Source organism: Quercus suber, unplaced genomic scaffold (genome assembly GCF_002906115.3).
Source record: "Quercus suber isolate HL8 unplaced genomic scaffold, Cork oak 2.0 scaffold_170, whole genome shotgun sequence".
In the NCBI taxonomy this organism is placed as follows: Eukaryota; Viridiplantae; Streptophyta; class Magnoliopsida; order Fagales; family Fagaceae; genus Quercus; species Quercus suber.
This window is the reverse complement of record NW_027069630.1, coordinates 606,818-626,777: the sequence shown is the minus strand read 5'-3', so window position 1 is coordinate 626,777 and position 19,960 is coordinate 606,818. Positions and strand designations below refer to the sequence as shown.

The 19,960-nt window shown below is 36.7% G+C and overlaps 1 protein-coding gene across 1 annotated transcript; it reads right to left on the bottom strand.

Annotated features, from left to right (window-relative positions):
• Positions 1-14,763: 14,763 nt before the first annotated feature.
• Positions 14,764-18,361, bottom strand: LOC112027223 (protein phosphatase 1 regulatory inhibitor subunit PPP1R7 homolog). Its single transcript, XM_024059893.2, has 6 exons — positions 17,943-18,361; positions 17,150-17,380; positions 16,784-16,930; positions 16,528-16,670; positions 16,321-16,435; positions 14,764-14,934 (listed from the first exon to the last, which is right to left on the bottom strand). The coding sequence occupies exons 1-6, from the start codon at positions 18,231-18,233 to the stop codon at positions 14,854-14,856; spliced, it is 1,008 nt and encodes a 335-aa protein (XP_023915661.2). The 5' UTR covers positions 18,234-18,361; the 3' UTR covers positions 14,764-14,853.
• Positions 18,362-19,960: the final 1,599 nt, after the last annotated feature.

Sequence of the window (19,960 nt, the reverse complement as noted above, 5' to 3'; positions counted from 1 at the left end):
CCGGAATGGACCGAATGACCCGGAATTTGACCCGAGGTGGAATGTGAGTATTCCGGTACCGGTTTGCATACCGTACGAAAAATTCCGGCCGTTCTGGCCGGAACGGAACGAAATCAATAACAATGATCCTAATTAGTAATTACACCATACGGTTGTGATTTGACAAATTTTATATCTTTTATGACCTATGGCAATGGTACCATTTTACTAGGGGTGTCCAAACCAATCACTGACGGAACTACCCATTGCCGACTTGTAGCCTACTCGATTCGAAACTCTAGTCAGTTTGCCACCAGTCTTTGCCTCCAAGTACCAACTCCAGCAAGTCAAGTAGCAGGTTTTCTTCTCCAAAAACCAACCAATGATATACTAGAATCCGAAGACCTCCACCACCAACCGAACTGACCAACGTTTATCAAAGCTTGAAACCGACTCGACTTGTTCACGTCGGTGGTCGATTGCGGGTCTCTCCACTTGCCACCTAATATGAGCAGGTCAAGTTTAGGTTCAGTCCAAAATGAACCAACTCAACCCGTGGATAGGCTAGGTAACAACATGCAGTACTATGTTTCATGGGCAAAATATTAAATCATGAGCAAAGTTACCAATCAAACAATGGGTTATTTGCTTAAATTCATGAAAATTTAGTTTCACACCAAATAAAAAGTCGTGAGTATAAAATAAAAATAAAAATAAAATAGAAGTATTGGTATAGGTGCTACAAGTAGGGATGACAATTTTGCCCTGCCTCGTCCCATATTGATAAAGGTTAAATTGTAAATTTTTCATATCTAAAACTCTACTATTTAAACAAACATATCATCAACTTATTTTATTCTAATCAACATGGCTCCCTGCCACTTTTTTCTCTCCAGCAAGGTTGAAAATAAAGTACCAATTTTAACTTCTTCTTTTTTTGTCTTTATTAGAAAAAAAAAATTATATATTATTGAATCATTGATTCCATTCATCTTCCTTCTCAGCATAGATTCTATCATTAACATAATAGTATGTTTTCTATTTGTGGTTGTGCAGTTGTGCAACCAATTATTGTCTTTTGAAATAGAAATTGTGATTCTTTCCAAAATGCTTCTTATTTGATGCATATGTCTAAATGAGTTTTAAAAAACTTGCAATTGTAAAAGATTACACTTAAATTCAGAGTGACAACATTGTGATACGGATAAAAACTTATTTGATACTCACTTTACTTAAGTTAACCCATCAAATTATATATGTTGTATACTGTTTTTCAGTTTTTCTTTTTCATACCTTGACACAAGTAAACATTTGTTGCTTATATAGGTCATTCGCTATTACTCCATAATCTTAACCATATTCTTTTCTTTTCTTTTTTTTTTAATATTGTCTTGTTAAACACTTGAATAATATTATTCAATTTTTGCTAAAAATTTGTCTGATTTTATGGGATAAATTTATTTATAAATTCAAGTATATTTATATTAATAACATAAGTTTTATTAAAAAAATTTGTAGTAGTTGGGAGAAAATTTAATAAGAAGTAGAGTTTTACGAGATGGGACGAGACTTCGTAGGGCCCTAAAGGGCAGAGATGGGACAAGAAAATTTTTCCCATCATGTAAGGTGGGGCAAGAATGGGGCAAGATAAAACCATGCGGGGCGGGCTAAAAACTCCATCCTGGGGTGGGGTCCGTCTTCAGCCCCACCCCGCCCCATTGCTATCCCTAGCTACAAGTTTTAGTATATTGAGCTTACAAATGAATGTATCACTAATGATAAAAGAGGCATTTTAAATATCTTTTTATGAGGTAATTAATTCAAGTATATATTTATGAGATGGTTTTACTATATTGAGTTTACAAATTCATGTATCATGGATCATAAAAGACGCATTTCAAATATCTTTTTATGAGGTAATTAATTCAAATATTTATTTATGAGGTAGTTAAAACATCGATCACGTTCATTGTCACGTAATTTTGTAAATAGAACTTGTTATACTTTTAGCATTTTCAGTATAAAAAAAATGGGAGGAAAAACTTCATTTTAAATCTTATAGTTTAGGGGTAATCCGCATTAAATCTCATAGTTTCAAAAGTACTAAATTAAACCATGAACTTTTAAAAGATGACAAATTAAACCCTAAAATCAAATTTGGGGCAACTCTATTAACTGTCAAGAGAGTTCAAATTAACATTTTCTTTTCTTTTTGGTTTATTTACTTATAAATAATTTGTTATGACAATTTCTTTTAAAGGTCTAATTGTAATTCTATCAAATTTCATAAAACAAGAGGTTCAAGTGGACGAAATTGGTAACTAAACATAAAAGTCTAACTATATAATTAGTTGTCAACGTTTTCAAACTATATTTTTTACTAGCATCTCGAGTTTTCAAAACTCGATTTTGGCCTATAAATCGACTCGCAAAAACTCGATTTTCATGACCTAATCATATCCGATGTGGCATATTTTTTCACGTGGCGATCACATAAAAATCGAGTTTCTAAGACTCGATTTCTAATACAAAAATAAAATTCTAAGTCCATGTACCAGCCGAAATACTCAAAAACAAATTTCAAAATCCCAACCACATCAATCCTAATCCTGAGAAACTCAGATAGAGGGAGAGAGAGCTCAGAGGGAAATCACTAGCCAGGTGCGGCCTGGGCGGCGCGCAGTGGTCGTCGAGCACGGGTCCGATCTGGATCTTCTTGTTCTGTTTTTTTTTTTTTTTTTTTTTTTTTCTGGGTTCTTCTCGTTATGTTTTTTTTTTTCTCTGGGTTTCTCTGATCTGGTTCTGGCCTGGGCCACCCGCGGTGGTCGTCGAGCATGAGTCCGATCTAGATCTTCTTGTTCTGGGTTTTTTTTTTTTTTTTTTTTTTTTTTTTTTTTTTTTTTTTTTTTTTTTTTTTCTTCTGGGTTCTTCTCATTATGTTTTTTTTTTTTTCTCTGGGTTTCTCTATCTGGTTCCTCTATGATTTGCTTTCATTTATAAGGGTTAAAAATCAAGTCTTAGAAACTCGATTTTCATGTGGTCGCCACGTGGAAAAAAACGCCACATCGGATATGATTAGGCTATAAAAATTGAGCTTTTGAGACTCGATTTATAGGACAAAATCGATCTTTGAAACTCGAGATACTAGTAAAAAATATAGTTTGAAAACATTGACAACTAATTATATAGTTAGAATTTTATGTTTATTAAACATTTCGTCCGGTTCAAGTGACAGTGCACTAGTAATAGTATCTTTTGTACTAATTCATGTATAGTTCATACTTCATATCTCCCTTACCTACTATCTACTCATATTTTTTAAAAAATAATAATAAAAAAAGTAAAATTAATCCAAACACAAAGTATTTTATCAAAACGAATCATATCCCCATTCCTCACTTGAAACCTACTTTATCGCATAATATTTTCACCTTATTAACAAGGAATAGTAGGTAGGATGTTTCAATATTATTTTGAATTTTATGATATATATATATATATATATAAATAATAATAATAATAAAAAAAAAAAATCAATTTCTAGGGGGAAAATGGGCAGACACACATTTTCTTGTGTTTAGTTGCAACCATAAAAATGAGTAAAAAAAAAATTCAAATTTTGCTTGCATGAATTTACTATAATTTCAAATAATTATATGAACAAAAATTTAATTTACTAAAAATAACTTGAATACGAAAACATTTTTTGAGAGAGAAAATATATCCTAAATTTGCATAGGGGGTGTTTTTCTTTTTAATCTTATATATTTTTTAAAAACTTCAATTTTCACTTTAAAAGTAGACAAGGTAATATGGGCCAAAATTCGCTGACCCAACCCAAACCCACCTGTTTTGGCCTGGTCTGAATCCAATTTTTTTGGCTCGAATTAAATATGGGCCAACTCACTATCCGCCCATTTTTTTGCAAGCTAACCCGACTCGACCCATGGTCTGCCCTTTTTGTAACCTCTTTTTTTTCCCTCCTAAAAAAATTTAAAAACTACATGGCAAGGTGTGCTAGACTACTCCTAGGTGCATAACATTATCATAAAAGGCGCAATGAACTTGTGTGTTGTGCCCCCTATTTATTTAAAAAAAAAAAAAGAGTTAAATGAAAGGGAAAAAAAAAAATACAAAATGAAAGCTAAAGCTTAAAGCATCTACTATCTAGTGTCTACGCAGACTACACTACTAAGTAGCACTAACTACGAGGTACTAACTACTAAGCTCTACTTCTAGTTGTAACATGTATTAACTAAGATTGCTAACTACTCAGTAACTAAGTTCTACTTCAAAGACTACTAACTATTACTAATAACACGTCCAAGTCAGTCTAACTAATATAGTAATATCTATCTTACTAGCACAAACTAGGCCACAAAGTGACAAAACAGTAAACAAAACAAAATTAAAAGAATTCAATCGTGACTCAAAAGGCGAAAAAGGAAAAACAAAGCTTAACTCTATTGTCTCTCACTCTCAAACTCTCAGTAACTTATGCCTTTCTCTTCTCCGTCTCCCTTCTGGCATGGGATCTCATGAGCATTCCTATAACTACTGTTGTATCTGAATCAAGTTTTAGCACAGTAAAAATAATTCTTACTACGTATCGATCACATATTTTGCCAGAGAACGTGTAAGTTATGTTGTGCACTAAAAGTTGGTTATATGGATTTAAAGATATTTTAATTTATTAATAGAGTATTAAAAATTATACATTTTTAACTCCTTATTTGTAAGCTTTGATTTGCTTTCATGGTACACTTAAGTTATATTAAAATATTGTATATATTGTGGATGAAGATACTGATAAAATTGGCCAACTTGAGTTACAATTTGCAAATATTTCTCAAGCAAACTACCAAAGCCGATGGCTCAAAATCGAAGTTGCTAGTGCCAGAGGTTCGGTGATTGGACCGCTAGAACTAGCAATCAAAGTGGTGGCTCTTGCAACTAGACTGCCGACAATCACCATTGGAGAAGTATTTCTGATAACCAGACCACCAACACCAGTTGACAAAAACGGCATCTTCAATTACCAGACCTCTAGCACCAGTTGCAGTGCAACGTCTTTGGCCACTAAACTGTCATCACTGATTGCCAGTGCGCATTGAATCTGGCCATCGAACAATTGGTGAGGTGTCTCTAGCCACCAGACTGTCGACACCAGTCGCCAAAGCAAAGTCACTAGACACCAGGCCTTTGTCACTTGTTGCTGGAGCGATGTCTCCAATCACCAAATCGGTGAACTAGCAACCAAATAGGTGAGGGGAAGTCACTGTGTGTTTTTGGAAAATGTTTCACCAAATTTTCAAAAGCAAAATATTTTACAATTTTTATAAAGGATTTTATGGTCAATAGAAAATATTTTACATGTTTGACTATATTTTACCTGCAAACAAACACCTGAAAATAAAAAAATATTTTCTGTCAAAACAAATAGAGCATTCAAAATGCACATTTTAAAATCACTATTTTAAAAAAAAAAAAAATGCACCCAAATGGACATAAGCATAACACATCGCACACTCGTATGAGGTTCGCATTCTTAGTTCTTATTTGATTTTCTGTCCCACTCCTTTCATTTTAATATTAGTGTTTTAATTCAAAGGTTTTGTTATTTGTGTCCCCACTTTTCTAATACTCGTTTTTTGTTCACGGCAATCAAAATTTTCATCAATAAAAGTTTTTTTTTTTTTTGGTTAATTTTATGTGTTTCAGTATTGGGTTTAAATTTCTTTATTGTTTAATTATGTTTTGAGCATGGTCAACTTTATTTAATTTGTTCTATTAGAAATTATTTGATCTTTATGCTCTGTTTTGTGCTCCTAAAATTGGTACTAAAAGAAAAGAAAACGGTTCCTATTAGAAATTATTTGATCTTTATGCTCTGTTTTGTGCTCCTAAAATTGGTACTAAAAGAAAAGAAAACCGTTCCGGAGAAGGCAAAAAGTTTTACTTTGGTCGTTCCCAATACAAGTATACGGATTCTCTTCCTCATTGTCTCTCGGTCTCATGAATTTTAGGTTATTTATTCGTTTTCCTAATTGAAAGTTACTGCTTGTTCAGAGGGAGGACACTCAAAACCAGAGGGATACCAACAACGTTGCTTTAACCATGGAATATGAGATGAAGGATATGGGAATAAAAAGAAGTGCAAGATCACCACTGGCTGAGTTAGATGATAAGGAAGATAATGGGAAGCGGATGAAAGTGGAGGATGAGATACAGGAGTTTGGTAAACTTTTAGCACAACACTTGGGATCGGCGGGGCTGCACAACACAATGAGTGTTATCAGCTGGAACTGTAGGGGGCTTGGGAACCCCCTAACAGTGAATGCACTCCAAAAGGTTGCGTTGGAGAAAGATCCCACCTTAGTCTTTCTCATGGAGACTAAGTTCGATGTTACGGAAATGGATGGAATAAAACAGAAAATAGAACAGTAGCAAGGACTGGTAGTGCCACGTTTTCGACGGGCAGGAGGCTTGGCTCTTTTGTGGAAGAAACCTTTGCAGGTTGATATATTATCATACTCCCCAAGGCATATTGATGCAATAGTGAATGACGAACAGGGAATAAAACAATGGCGGTTCACCGGGTTTTATGGCCATCCTGAGACAATGAAAAGGGGAGAGTCGTGGGCACTGTTGGAGAGTCTCAGTCGTCAAAGTAACTTACCGTGGGTATGTATGGGAGACTTTAATGAACTAATGTATGCTAAGGAAAAGATTGGTGGCGAAATTAGAGTGGAAGGGTAGATGAGATGTTTTCGTGAGGTGATTAATAAATGCAAGCTAAGAGACTTGGGATATGTGGGTTCAAACTACACGTGGAGTAGACGGTTGGGAAGTCAGGGATGGGTGCGAGAAAGACTCGATAGAGATTTGTTGTCTACGAATTGGGCAGTGGCTTTCCCGATAGTAAAGGTGTACCATCTGTCCAACTCAGTGTCTGACCATAGTATTTTAGTGCTCAAAGAAACTAACCTCCCAAGAAAACAAAGGAGGCAGCCAAAATTGTTCCTCTTTGAATCTATGTGGCTTGAGGATGAGAGATGTAAAAATGTGGTGGAGGAGGCATGGGAAAGGGGACGGACCAGCCACTCACAATGGCCATTTGAAGCTTGTCTTGAGGAGTGTCAAATGTCATTGAGGTCGTGGAACACCAACACCTTTGGCCACAATGGAAAGCAAGTTGTTGACTTACAAAGAAAGCTTCAAATGCTTGAAAACATGAAGGCAACTGGTACGGACTTGGAGGCAGTCCATGCAACGAAAGTGGAGCTAAATAGATGGCTTGGCATTGAAGAGAAAATATGGCAGCAAAGAAGCAGAAATAACTGGCTGAGGGCAGGGGATAAAAACACCACTTTCTTCCACACTAAGGCCTCAAACCGGTACCAACGGAATACCATTAGTAGAATTATGGATGAAAACAACAGGTGGTTGGAGGAGGAAGACCAAATTGGGCAAGCCTTTGTGAGCTACTTTGAGGAGCTATTCACTACTTCAAGGCGATTAGTGGAGCAAGAACTAATTGATGCAGTCCAGTCCAAGGTCACTGAGAGAATGAATTCTACTCTTACACAAGACTTTCATGCTATGGAGGTGGAGAAGGAACTTAAGCAAATGCACCCCTTAACGGCTCCTGGACCAGACGGTATGCCACCCTTATTTTATCATCATTTTTGGCCCACTGTTAAATCTATTGTCATTAGCACTGTACTTGATTTTCTTAACCATGATGTGTCCCCTCCTAAATTCCATGACACCCACATTGTGCTTATTCCAAAAACCAAAAACCCGGATAAAGTAACTGATTATAGATCGATTTCGTTATGTAATGTGGCTTACAAAATTGCTTCCAAAGTTGTGGCGAAGATGATGAAACTAGTATTGCAGGAAATCATTGGGGAGAATCAAAGTGCTTTTGTGGCAGAACGTCTCATCACAGACAATGTTTTGGTGGCACATGAGATGATGAGCCATATTAGCAAAAAGAAGAAAGGTAAATGTGGAAATATGGCTATAAAGTTGGATATGAGCAAGGAGTACGATCGGGTTGAATGGGAATGTTTGAAACAGATTATGAAGAAGCTTGGCTTCCATGAGAAATGGATTAGCACTGTAATGAGGTGTGTTTCTTCGGTGAAATATGCAATTCGGATCAATGGACAGCCATATGGTTCTATCCACCCAACCCGAGAGCTAAGACAAGGCGATCCGCTATCGCCCTATCTCTTCCTTCTGTGTGCGGAGGGTTTGTCTGCCTTGCTAACCCATGCGGCACAAAGAAATGCTATTAAAGGGGTGGCTGCCTCAGCAAATGGGCCCAGAATATCTCACTTATTCTTCGCCTATGACAGCTTGATATTTGGAAGAGCAACAGAAAGTGAAGCTACGGAAATTCAAAGAATTCTCAAGGTCTATGAATTATCCTCTGGCCAACAGTTAAATTGTCACAAAACTTCCCTGTATTTCAGCCCAAACACTGACGGAGGAATAAAAGAGAGGGTGAAAACTATGTTCCGTGCACAAGTAATTAAACCGCATGAAGCCTATCTGGGTCTGCCATCACTGGTGGGAAGATCTAAGAACAATACTTTTGCACAACTCAAACAGAGAGTGGCTAACAAAGTTTCAGGATGGAAGGAAAAAATATTGACGCCTGCTGGGAAGGAAATTCTGATCAAATCAGTAGCCCATGCCGTGCCTTCATATACCATGAGTTGTTTTCTGCTATCCAAGAATCTATGTGATGAGCTTACTAGTGTAATCAGACACTTCTGGTAGGGACAGACCGAGAATGAGAAGAAAATAGCATGGTTGAAGTAGGACACGATGTGCTTGCCAAAAAACAGGGGTGGCCTTGGCTTTAGAGACCTGAGGAGCTTCAGTTTGGCTCTCCTAGCCAAACAAGGCTAGCGGCTTCTAACCAACTCCAACTTTCTGTTTAGTCGTGTTTACAAAGCAAACTATTTCCCTCACTGCAGTTTTACGAAGGCGACATTGGGCCGAAATCCATCATATGCGTGGAGAAGCTTAATGGCGGCACAGAGCATTGTTCAAGGAGGCACACAATGGCAAGTGGGAAATGGTAACAAGATAAGGGTATGGAATGATAAATGGATACCTAGACCATGCACGTACAAGCTGATTACAAAGGAGAAGCCAAATCCCACTAATAATCTGGTTTGTGAGCTCATAAACAGAGCAACAGGTGAATGGGATTTTAACAAGCTCAACTCGTGGTTTCTTCCTGAAGACAGAGATGCGATTTTGGGTATCCCTCTGAGTTCAAGCAACACTCACGACAGGCTGATATGGGCTGAAAATAAGAGTGGGAAGTTTACAGTGAAGAGTGCTTACGCACTAGCGTTGGAAGAGAAGACACAAGCCAATAAGGCTGACTATTCAGACAAGTCAACTAGGAGGAAAGTTTGGAAGTCAATATGGCTCTTGAAAGTCTCACAGAAAATAAAACATTTTGCGTGGAAGGCAGGGCGGGGTATATTAGCCACGAAATCCAACTTGGCGAAGAGGAAGATTACACTAGATGGAATCTGTGAGCTCTGTGGTCAAAGTGAGGAAACTGTCTGTCACTTGCTATGGAGTTGTGAACATGCCGAAGAAGTGTGGAACAGTGGCAAATTCTCTTTGCCGTTTGAAATCTTGCCGCAATGGAATTTCTTGGATGTGATTGAGAACCTACAGAGGTGTGACCACCTTCGGCCTGGGCAAATGGAGCAATTTGTTTCTGTTTGCTGGGGCATTTGGAAGAATAGGAATGATCTACGAATGGGAGGAAAAGGAAAAGCAGGTAGAACAGTGATCCGGAATGCCTTGCATCTGGTGGAAGAGTTTCGGTCTGCGAATGAAATAAAAACAGAGCACCAAGCTGAACCCGAGGCTGTGGTCTCTTGGCAACCCCCACCTCAAGGATACTATAAAGTGAATATCGACGGTGCGGTTTTCTCGGACAGAAAGCAAGCAGGAGCTGGGGTTTTAATCAGGGACGGTACCGAAGAAGTGGTCACAGCATTAAGCAAGAAGTGGAAATGGCCGTTGGGTGCAATAGAGGCTGAAGCAAAAGCTTTCGAAGCTGGAGTTGCTTTTGCAAAAGACGTTGGTATCAGAGATGTTGTGTTTGAAAGTGACTCCTTGCTAGTGTGCAACGCCTTGCAAGGTTTAAGCTCGCCACCTGCTTCAGTAGTCACAGTGCTTGCTGGAATAATGGACCAAGTCTCACATTTTAGATGGTGGAGTTTTACTCACACAAAACGGCAGGGAAATGTCCCTGCCCATTTGCTCGCTCAACACACTAAATCTGTTGAGGATTATGATGCATGGCTAGAGGAAGTTCCTCCTCTGATAGCCCATGCCTGTTTGCATGACAAAATGTAAATTGTCTTCTTATTTTAATAAAGTCGAAGTATTTCCCATCAAAAAAAAAAAACTCTAAATCCTAAAACTTCCAAATTACATAAAAATATTAAAAAGGGCTTAAATATATTGCTGGGTCTCTAAAGTTTAGCACATGGATCGATTTTAGTCCCTGAAGTTCCAAGTAATCGCTTTTAGTCCCTTAAGATGAAGTGGCCAAACTAAAAAAATTGACATGTTATGACTTATGATTCCATATGACTAAAAGTGAGAACCCAGGGTGGTTGTTCGTTTTTAGTTTTTACCACATTTTCATGGTAGCTTTGTCCTAATCAAAGTGGTAGAACTTTTTGTCTATTTTGGCCTTGATAATATTGACTGAGGTTATTTACATGTAGTCAATGTATGGTTCTTGGTTACACTATCTGTTGTAGGGGTGAAAATACAGGCAGAAAAGTAATATGCTTGTAAGAAAGAGACTCTCTGTCATGTATACCAAGCAAGCATTTTGTGCAGATTTTTCCTTCTGAGATACTGTTCCATCTCCGTGAAGGGAAACTCTTTTTTTTCACCCACCTTTGCATGGATTTTACCACCTAGAGATGAGTCTATTATTAATAATCTGTGTTTAGGGTTTACTTACTTACAGGCTTGAATTTGCAATTTATTCTTCAAGCTATAGGGCCACTATTGGCAATGTTAGGGGTATTACACAAATGATATTTAGCATTGATTTATTAATTGTAATTTGAATGTAGCAGTTAATTTTGTTATGAGCACTAAATCTTTGTGATGATACTAAATTTGAAATTGCAGTGTTACTGTTGCCAGAAAATATGCTTAATCTCCAATAAACGATTGGGTTGGGTGTTCTCTGATATGGAAGCAAAAATTAAGACTGAAACTGTGGACAATAATAATACACTTGAGGGGTTCATCTGTTACTGTCACAATAGAAGAAGTGTTTTTTGCAAGAGCTAGAATGAGATGCCATTGGAGGTGTCATCCGGTAAGTTGTTCTGCCAATGATTGTTTAAATAATATTGTTGCCACTGCTTGGTTGGAAGAAATTCGTGGGTGGATCGTATCGTTCTTGCTCTAAATGAGGAATACACTATCGAGTCAGCAATCAGTCGTTAAAGACAAAGATGAGTTGCCTATTATACCTTAGTGGTGGCTACTTCATATTTTTCTTTTATAACTATCACTTCTTATGTGTGTGAGGCTGTCTCATCAGTGGCGATACAAAAAAAAAAAAAGAAAAAAGCATATTTGCTCTAGAGACCTGAGGTTTCATGGGAAAAAAATAAATATGGGTTCAACTAATTTCCCAAATGTTTGCTTTGCTTTGCTTGGAGGACGAGGAACATGCCACAAGGATAAAAAAAAAAAAGGAACATGCCACAAACCCGTTTTTCAATAAATAGAAATAGGAGCGGTCGGAAGTGCCTTGTTGGACAGTCATGTGCCTCTAGCGTGCAGGCAACTGGAAATGGGACACTCATGTTATGTGACTGAAATTTAGTTGTTAATAATAGCATTGCGCATCTCAAACAAATTCATCAAATTTTTATAGTATTTGGAGAATAAACAGTAATTTTTATCTTTATTTACTTTTTTTTTTTAAATATACTTTCCAACAAATTCTCTATCTCATTTAAATATTATTTCTTCATTCATTATTTATTCTTTTTTTAACAATTACACATTTGCTAACATTTTTTTATTCAATATCTAATTATTATAATAGAAAAAAAAAAGTATTTGAAGAATGAACAGTAGCCCAATCTGATGGGCTAGTGTTTATTAGCCAAGAAAAATCCAAGAATACCGAACTGGTTGGAGCATGAATAATGCACAGATTTTTCAAATTTTAGCCAACAAACCCGGATACAGCATCTGTTGGAGATGCTCTTATTCTCGTTAATATTTTTTCCACAAACAACTTCATTTTAAGAAGAAAATACTAGCTCAAATGAGCTGAGATATAGATTCTTGTTGATCTTAGCATAATTAGTGAGAACTACGCACTTTTATCAACTAATACATCATTAGTCATATTAACATTAATTTTTAATATAATGCTAAGAAGAGCCTTGTAGTTTTCAACTAGTTGACACCTGATGTGGTGTGGTGAATACATGACATCCAGAGTTCAAATGCACACATACATCGAATATATTGTCAACCTGTCTCCAGGTAATGTGGGTAAAAGGTTGAATCTTAATTAGGTCTGGTCCATTTTGAAGATAGGCCTCAGTTATGAATAACCAAGCATGTCCCCCTCCCCCCCCCCCCCCCCCCCGGCGGGGTAAAATTTTCTAATCCTATCAATCTATTTTGAAATAAGTGAGTTAATTTTTACCAAATTATCATTATTTAAACAAACTGTAATTATCACAATTTTAATATCTATTAAACTATTAACAATGAATGATATGACAAAAAATTCAATCTACTCATTCCAAAGATTGAGTTGACTTAAGCTTTTCAAATCATGCAATAACTCTCAAGCCAACAGTATAAAAAAGAAATGCCATTTTACTTGATCATTCTGGAACCGGTGTTAAATAAATCTTTATAGATCCTCCAAATGAAGTTTAATACTAATTACATCTTTATGCGGTCAGAGCATTTCATCATACATCCTCGTCCATAACAGAATAACTAACAAAAGTGCTAAAAACAACCATAACAAAGAAACAAATTTACTTTAAACTCAAAAGTTGACCGGTAGGAAATGAGGAAGAAGAAGGTGGTCTCAAGAAACATTAGTTAAAAGCATCTTAAATGCCTCATAACCAATGAGCAAGCATATGAGTCTAGAATATCCCGTGCTTGATCAGTATATAATTCCCTGTATCAAGGGTGTTCCTATCAAACCACTACTCCTTTTAAGTAACCTTTGAAACCACAATTTTGCCTGCAAGCCTGATTGGTGAACGCTCAGCCTATTAGCTGAAGGCAGCAACATTCCATTAAAACCCTGGAAAAAGCATGCAGAGAACTAACTAATGTAGGATTATTACTTCTGGCTGGGGCTTTCAACCACAAAGGTCCTGAGAAAAGTTATAGCCACAAAAAACTTTTAAGCAAATACATCAGAATCAATTTGTTGGATGTTTGGGAAGATTCCTCTCAGTGTGGCAGAATAGTTTTGAGTCTTGCCCTGCAATAAAGAAGCAGGATCAGATATAGAATCTGAAAGAAATACATTTGATGAAGTTGAAAGGCAATATAACTTAATTATCATAGCCATACAGAGAGAAGTACCCCCCCATCAATCACATATAAAAGGCAAAAAAGCAGAATCAAAAGTATGCTATATAGTATAATAAAAGAAGCTGTTTTTTCAATCTTTAAATGAGGATCGTTACAGACTCAGTTAATCAGAAACAAACAAGAGAAAATATGATAACCTTATGCGCATGCTTGTATAGTACTATATTTAAATTAGTGCCTATGATTGCAGTGAGAGGTAACTAATTTGATTTGTGTAGTAATATTCTTCCCCATTAATATAAACTTTGGCAATGGTCAATGAGCTCTAGCTCAAGTGGCAATTCCTTCCCTTGTAAGTGGAAAATGAGGTCAAAAGTTAATTACCCATCAGGTGCGTGTGCAACTTACTAACATTTGCTTTCCTTACAGGAATTCTATAAAAAGTTCAAACACATAATTTTTATTGAGAAGTTAGTTCTCCCTTGAGGAGGAATGGTTGGCGAGGACAGTAAATACATTTGTCAACAAAAAGTGAATGTATCATTCAGAATTATGTTGAAAACTTGCCTAATGATAACAAATAGGACCTGTCATTGATGTAAACCTCCTAAATGAAATCCCAAAAGAAGCAAGAAGAGAAAGAAGGTAACTCTCAAACCTTCTGATATAATAAGACCCATAATATAAGCACTACTATCTTTTGGAGATACATAATCATCAGCTAATCTATGATACCCCAAATAGGTGCACATGAGACTTTCTAAATGCCCATTTACCATCTATAACGTTAACGTTAACACTACTGAAGAAACTGATTTGTAACTTCCTCTGTTTTCACTGACTCCTCTTAGTAAATGAATTTCAAGCATGAGGCATATGATGTCATTCAAAAAAGGAAACCATAACAAGTTTCCAAGTAAAGGATGGCATCAAAGAAGGTTGCTTCATCTCACTGTTTTAGCAAGGAGAAATCATGAAACATGAAGTTTATAGNATATGAGTCTAGAATATCCCGTGCTTTATCAGTATATAATTCCCTGTATCAAGGGTGTTCCTATCAAACCACTACTCCTTTTAAGTAACCTTTGAAACCACAATTTTGCCTGCAAGCCTGATTGGTGAACGCTCAGCCTATTAGCTGAAGGCAGCAACATTCCATTAAAACCCTGGAAAAAAGCATGCAGAGAACTAACTAATGTAGGATTATTACTTCTGGCTGGGGCTTTCAACCACAAAGGTCCTGAGAAAAGTTATAGCCACAAAAAACTTTTAAGCAAATACATCAGAATCAATTTGTTGGATGTTTGGGAAGATTCCTCTCAGTGTGGCAGAATAGTTTTGAGTCTTGCCCTGCAATAAAGAAGCAGGATCAGATATAGAATCTGAAAGAAATACATTTGATGAAGTTGAAAGGCAATATAACTTAATTATCATAGCCATACAGAGAGAAGTACTCCCCCATCAATCACATATAAAAGGCAAAAAAGCAGAATCAAAAGTATGCTATATAGTATAATAAAAGAAGCTGTTTTTTCAATCTTTAAATGAGGATCGTTACAGACTCAGTTAATCAGAAACAAACAAGAGAAAATATGATAACCTTATGCGCATGCTTGTATAGTACTATATTTAAATTAGTGCCTATGATTGCAGTGAGAGGTAACTAATTTGATTTGTGTAGTAATATTCTTCCCCATTAATATAAACTTTGGCAATGGTCAATGAGCTCTAGCTCAAGTGGCAATTCCTTCCCTTGTAAGTGGAAAATGAGGTCAAAAGTTAATTACCCATCAGGTGCGTGTGCAACTTACTAACATTTGCTTTCCTTACAGGAATTCTATAAAAAGTTCAAACACATAATTTTTATTGAGAAGTTAGTTCTCCCTTGAGGAGGAATGGTTGGCGAGGACAGTAAATACATTTGTCAACAAAAAGTGAATGTATCATTCAGAATTATGTTGAAAACTTGCCTAATGATAACAAATAGGACCTGTCATTGATGTAAACCTCCTAAATGAAATCCCAAAAGAAGCAAGAAGAGAAAGAAGGTAACTCTCAAACCTTCTGATATAATAAGACCCATAATATAAGCACTACTATCTTTTGGAGATACATAATCATCAGCTAATCTATGATACCCCAAATAGGTGCACATGAGACTTTCTAAATGCCCATTTACCATCTATAACGTTAACGTTAACACTACTGAAGAAACTGATTTGTAACTTCCTCTGTTTTCACTGACTCCTCTTAGTAAATGAATTTCAAGCATGAGGCATATGATGTCATTCAAAAAAGGAAACCATAACAAGTTTCCAAGTAAAGGATGGCATCAAAGAAGGTTGCTTCATCTCACTGTTTTAGCAAGGAGAAATCATGAAACATGAAGTTTATAGAAAAAGGGGTAACAAGGCATACAAAGTAAAAAAAAAAAAAAAAAACAACTAGTACACCAATTGGGAGTGTGTTGATTTAAAGCCATCCTAGGACTAGAGGACAGTTGAGAGATCATGGATCAAGTTGCAATGGCCTACAAGTGATACAATTTACGCCCCCAACAAGAGCTCAAAGGTAAAAATATTTAGGATAAGGGCGTTTTCTGATTTACAAATGAACAGCTAGAACAGGACATGAGAATCAACATACATGAACAGTCAAAAAAGACGGCCAAGCATACTGGCAAATGCAATAGTGAAGTCTAAAAATTTAAGTTCTCCAAGATGTGAATGTACATACACATGGATTGTTCTCTAAGTAGATAGTGGTGAGCTTCTCTTTTGAACCAGCAACAGCCACAGCAAGGTCTTCAAATGATTCTATTTGATTGTCATTAAGCCATAGATCTTCTAACCTGTAAACAGATATTCATACAGGTGGCAAAATCAACAATGGAAGACAAGAGAATACCACCCGCAGCATAGGATAAGGAAATATTATACATACTGTGTCAGGTTTTGAATGTCATTCACTTGTGTTATCTTATTTGATGATACATCCAAAACCCGGAGGTTGACTAAAGATGATAGGCCTTCCATCTTAGCAATACCATTATGGCTCAAGTATAGTTCTTCAAGGGCAACACAATCCTTATAGAAACAATCAATGAAACAACATGTTCAGTGCAATCTTTTATGTAATATAATGCCTTGAGAGTCAAAAGAAAAAAGAAATACTGTCTCACAATTGCTGGATGGCATACCTCAAATCCTCTCGTAGAAGTTAAACGATTGCTTTGCAAGCTAATCTTCTTGATGCATTTTAAACCACATAGGTTTACTACTTTAATGCGATTTCGTCCCAGCCATAACTCCTGTAAATTTGTTAAGTTCTGAAAGTTCTCCATTACCTGAAGTAGCAAAACATTAATTAAGGATTGAGCCTATACTCCAATAAAGACAGACCTATACAACAAATGGTTGTTCCATCCTAGTCAATACCTCACCCTTTCAGCAAATGGTGCACAATTAAAAAAATCATACAAAGGATTGCATCCACCAATTAAGTATACAATAAAGCCTTATTAGTTTAGCATCAAAAAGACTCATTAAGAATGAAGAGAACTAACCCGTAATCTGTTGCAGCCAAGTTCAAGAATGAGCAGATCATAGAAGTGGTCAATCTCCTCTATTTTGCTAACTTGATTTTTGGATACATAGAGTTCCTTGAGTGTGTTGGAGACCTTGCACAGCCCATGTAAGGAAGTAATTTCATTAAAAGAAACATCGAAAACCAGAAGCTTCTTAAATATACTGACATCAGGAATTTTCATCAGCTTATTATCCCTAAGCACCAGTTCCTGCAAAATAACAGCTTCGGTGTCATTCAAGCAACTAGTTACACAGTAGAGTACTAAAATAATGGATGCAGAAGAATCATCGTTTCCACTAGCCTGGTACACCTCAGCTGAGAGAGTCTTCCAAATTAAGATGGAGGAGAAACCACAAACATACCCCCTTTTCTCATGTCCAAATTCAGAAATATCCAAGCATCAAAGCTTTCGGCTTATTTTTTCTTTCAAACATTTTCTGAGCATCCAAACACAGCCCAAACTCTCAGGAAAACCAACACGCACGCACACATACACACGTAACCCTTTCAATTCTCTCACAAATTGAGAAACCCTAATATCTTCAAGGCTTTCAACTTATATTTCTCTTTTCAAACATTTTGTGAGAATCCAAACATAGATAAGTCCAAATTAACAAAATAAGCCTTTCAGCTAACGTTAAACAGAGCAGCAGGAAAACCAGACACATGCATTAAGAACAAAATGAAACAGTAAAGTAAAAGTTAAAAGCATATAATTATCCAACCAAAGTTGAAGACAATGAAATTATCTCAATAGAAAAATAGAAAACCTCGAGAGCTGACAAGGCGTCCCAACGAGAGATGGGTTCGAGGGCGTTATCGTGGATTAGGTTTTGGCGGAAAGAGAGCTTTTTGAGGTTGGAGAGGGTCCCAATCCGAGAGTCCAAGCTGGACAAACGATTCGCAGTGAGGTCCAACTCAGTGAGACTCAGGGGCAACTCGACTGACTCGAGATCGTGGAGCTGGAAGCTGGTGAGGTCGAGGACTGTGGAGGAAGAATCATCCTCCTCCTCCGCCACAGGATCCGAACCCGCTACCGCTGGTGTTCGTGTTGCCTCCATCTCAGACTAATTCGATTGTAATCGATGTAATGGTAATTGTTCTGGCACGGCGCGCACCGCGATAGCCAGCTACCCCTCTCTCTCAACTCGTAAGTCTTAACACACTTCGGAAATGAGATGAAAACAACATTCCTTTTTTTAACGTTTCAAAAATCTTTTTTCTTTTTTTAAAGAATATAATGGACGGGAGAGATTATTCCCCTTTTTTTTTTTTTTTTTCTAAAAAATTGCTACTTCTATAATATTTTCGCGACAAATTCTAAGAGCATTTAGATTGGTAGAGCCATAATTTTAGTTATTTGACTCTACCAAAAGTACTTTATCTATTTTACATTCTCACTTTACAAAACTCCTAACATCAATGGTTTTATTTTAGCTTTTAACATAATAAAATAACATAAACTACACAATAATATATATATATATATATATCTACATACACCTATTTATTATTTTTTTCTCACTATTCATCTCTATCTCTCTATCTTCTCCCTCCCTTCCCTCTCTTTGACCCACAACCCCTCACGGCACCACCACCACTCACTGTTGTGTCAAACCAACCAAGCCACCAACTCACAACCAACCCACGGCAAAACCCACCATCGATTTGCCACCAGTCACGATCCACCACCACAAACCCAACAACTGTCAATCACCAATCACCAATTTGCCACCATCCATGATCCACCATCACAAACTCAGCTACCATCAACCACTAATCGGCCACCATGAACCCAACCAAGATCCACTACAAAACCCATTAACAAGAAAAAAATCAAGCAACCCAAACCACGACCACGATCCACCCAAAGAGGTGAGGCATGGCGGCGAAATCCAACAACCCAGCTACCTCGAAACACAAGCAAAATCCAGCCACACCATCATTGACCCACAATCCACCACAAAACCAACCAAAATCCACTGCCATAAACCCACTAACACGGCCAAAATCCACCACCATCAAACCCACAAACCATTAAACCCGAAACCTACATTAAACACGGCAAAACCCACGACTTGGGTGGTGAGAGTGAGGAACTAAAGAGAAAGCTAGGTCGACGGAATGGGCTAGGGAGATCGACAAACTATGTCGGCGGAAGGGCTAGGTCGAAGCTGGGTAGGCAAGTTAGGTTTGTGATGGCTGGGCTTGTGCAAATTGGTGATGGAGGAAGAGAGAAACTCAGAGGGAAGATGGAGAACAAAACGTAAGGAGAGAGATAGCTAGGATGAAATGAAAGAAAAGGAAGAAAAAAAAATAAAAAGAAAATAGAAGAAGAAATCATTAAAATAATCAAAGCAATGTGAACGTGCAAATATTTTTTTTATTTATTTTTTTTACTTTTGAGTTACAGTGCACAGCCAAAGATAGATGTGCACTGTAACAAAGAATACAAAAATTTTGGCTATAGCTCCACCAATGGAGCCTCATTTTTGCATTTGGTGGTGCTAAAAATAGCTTTATAACTTTTTAGCACCACCAATGCTAGTGCTCTAAGTAGTAGGTTGTTAGTGGTTGTTATTATTGGGGCAAAAAAGTAATCTTAGTGTTAAGTTTAAATTTAAAATAATAACAATTGACCACCTATAATTTGTTGTGAAAATGTTGTAGATGTAGCATTTTTTTTTTTTTTTACTTCAATAGAAATTAAAAGAAAATGAAATAACTTATAATAAAATTTTGATCAAAATCTCTAAAATGTTCACTTATAATTATATGATAAAAAATT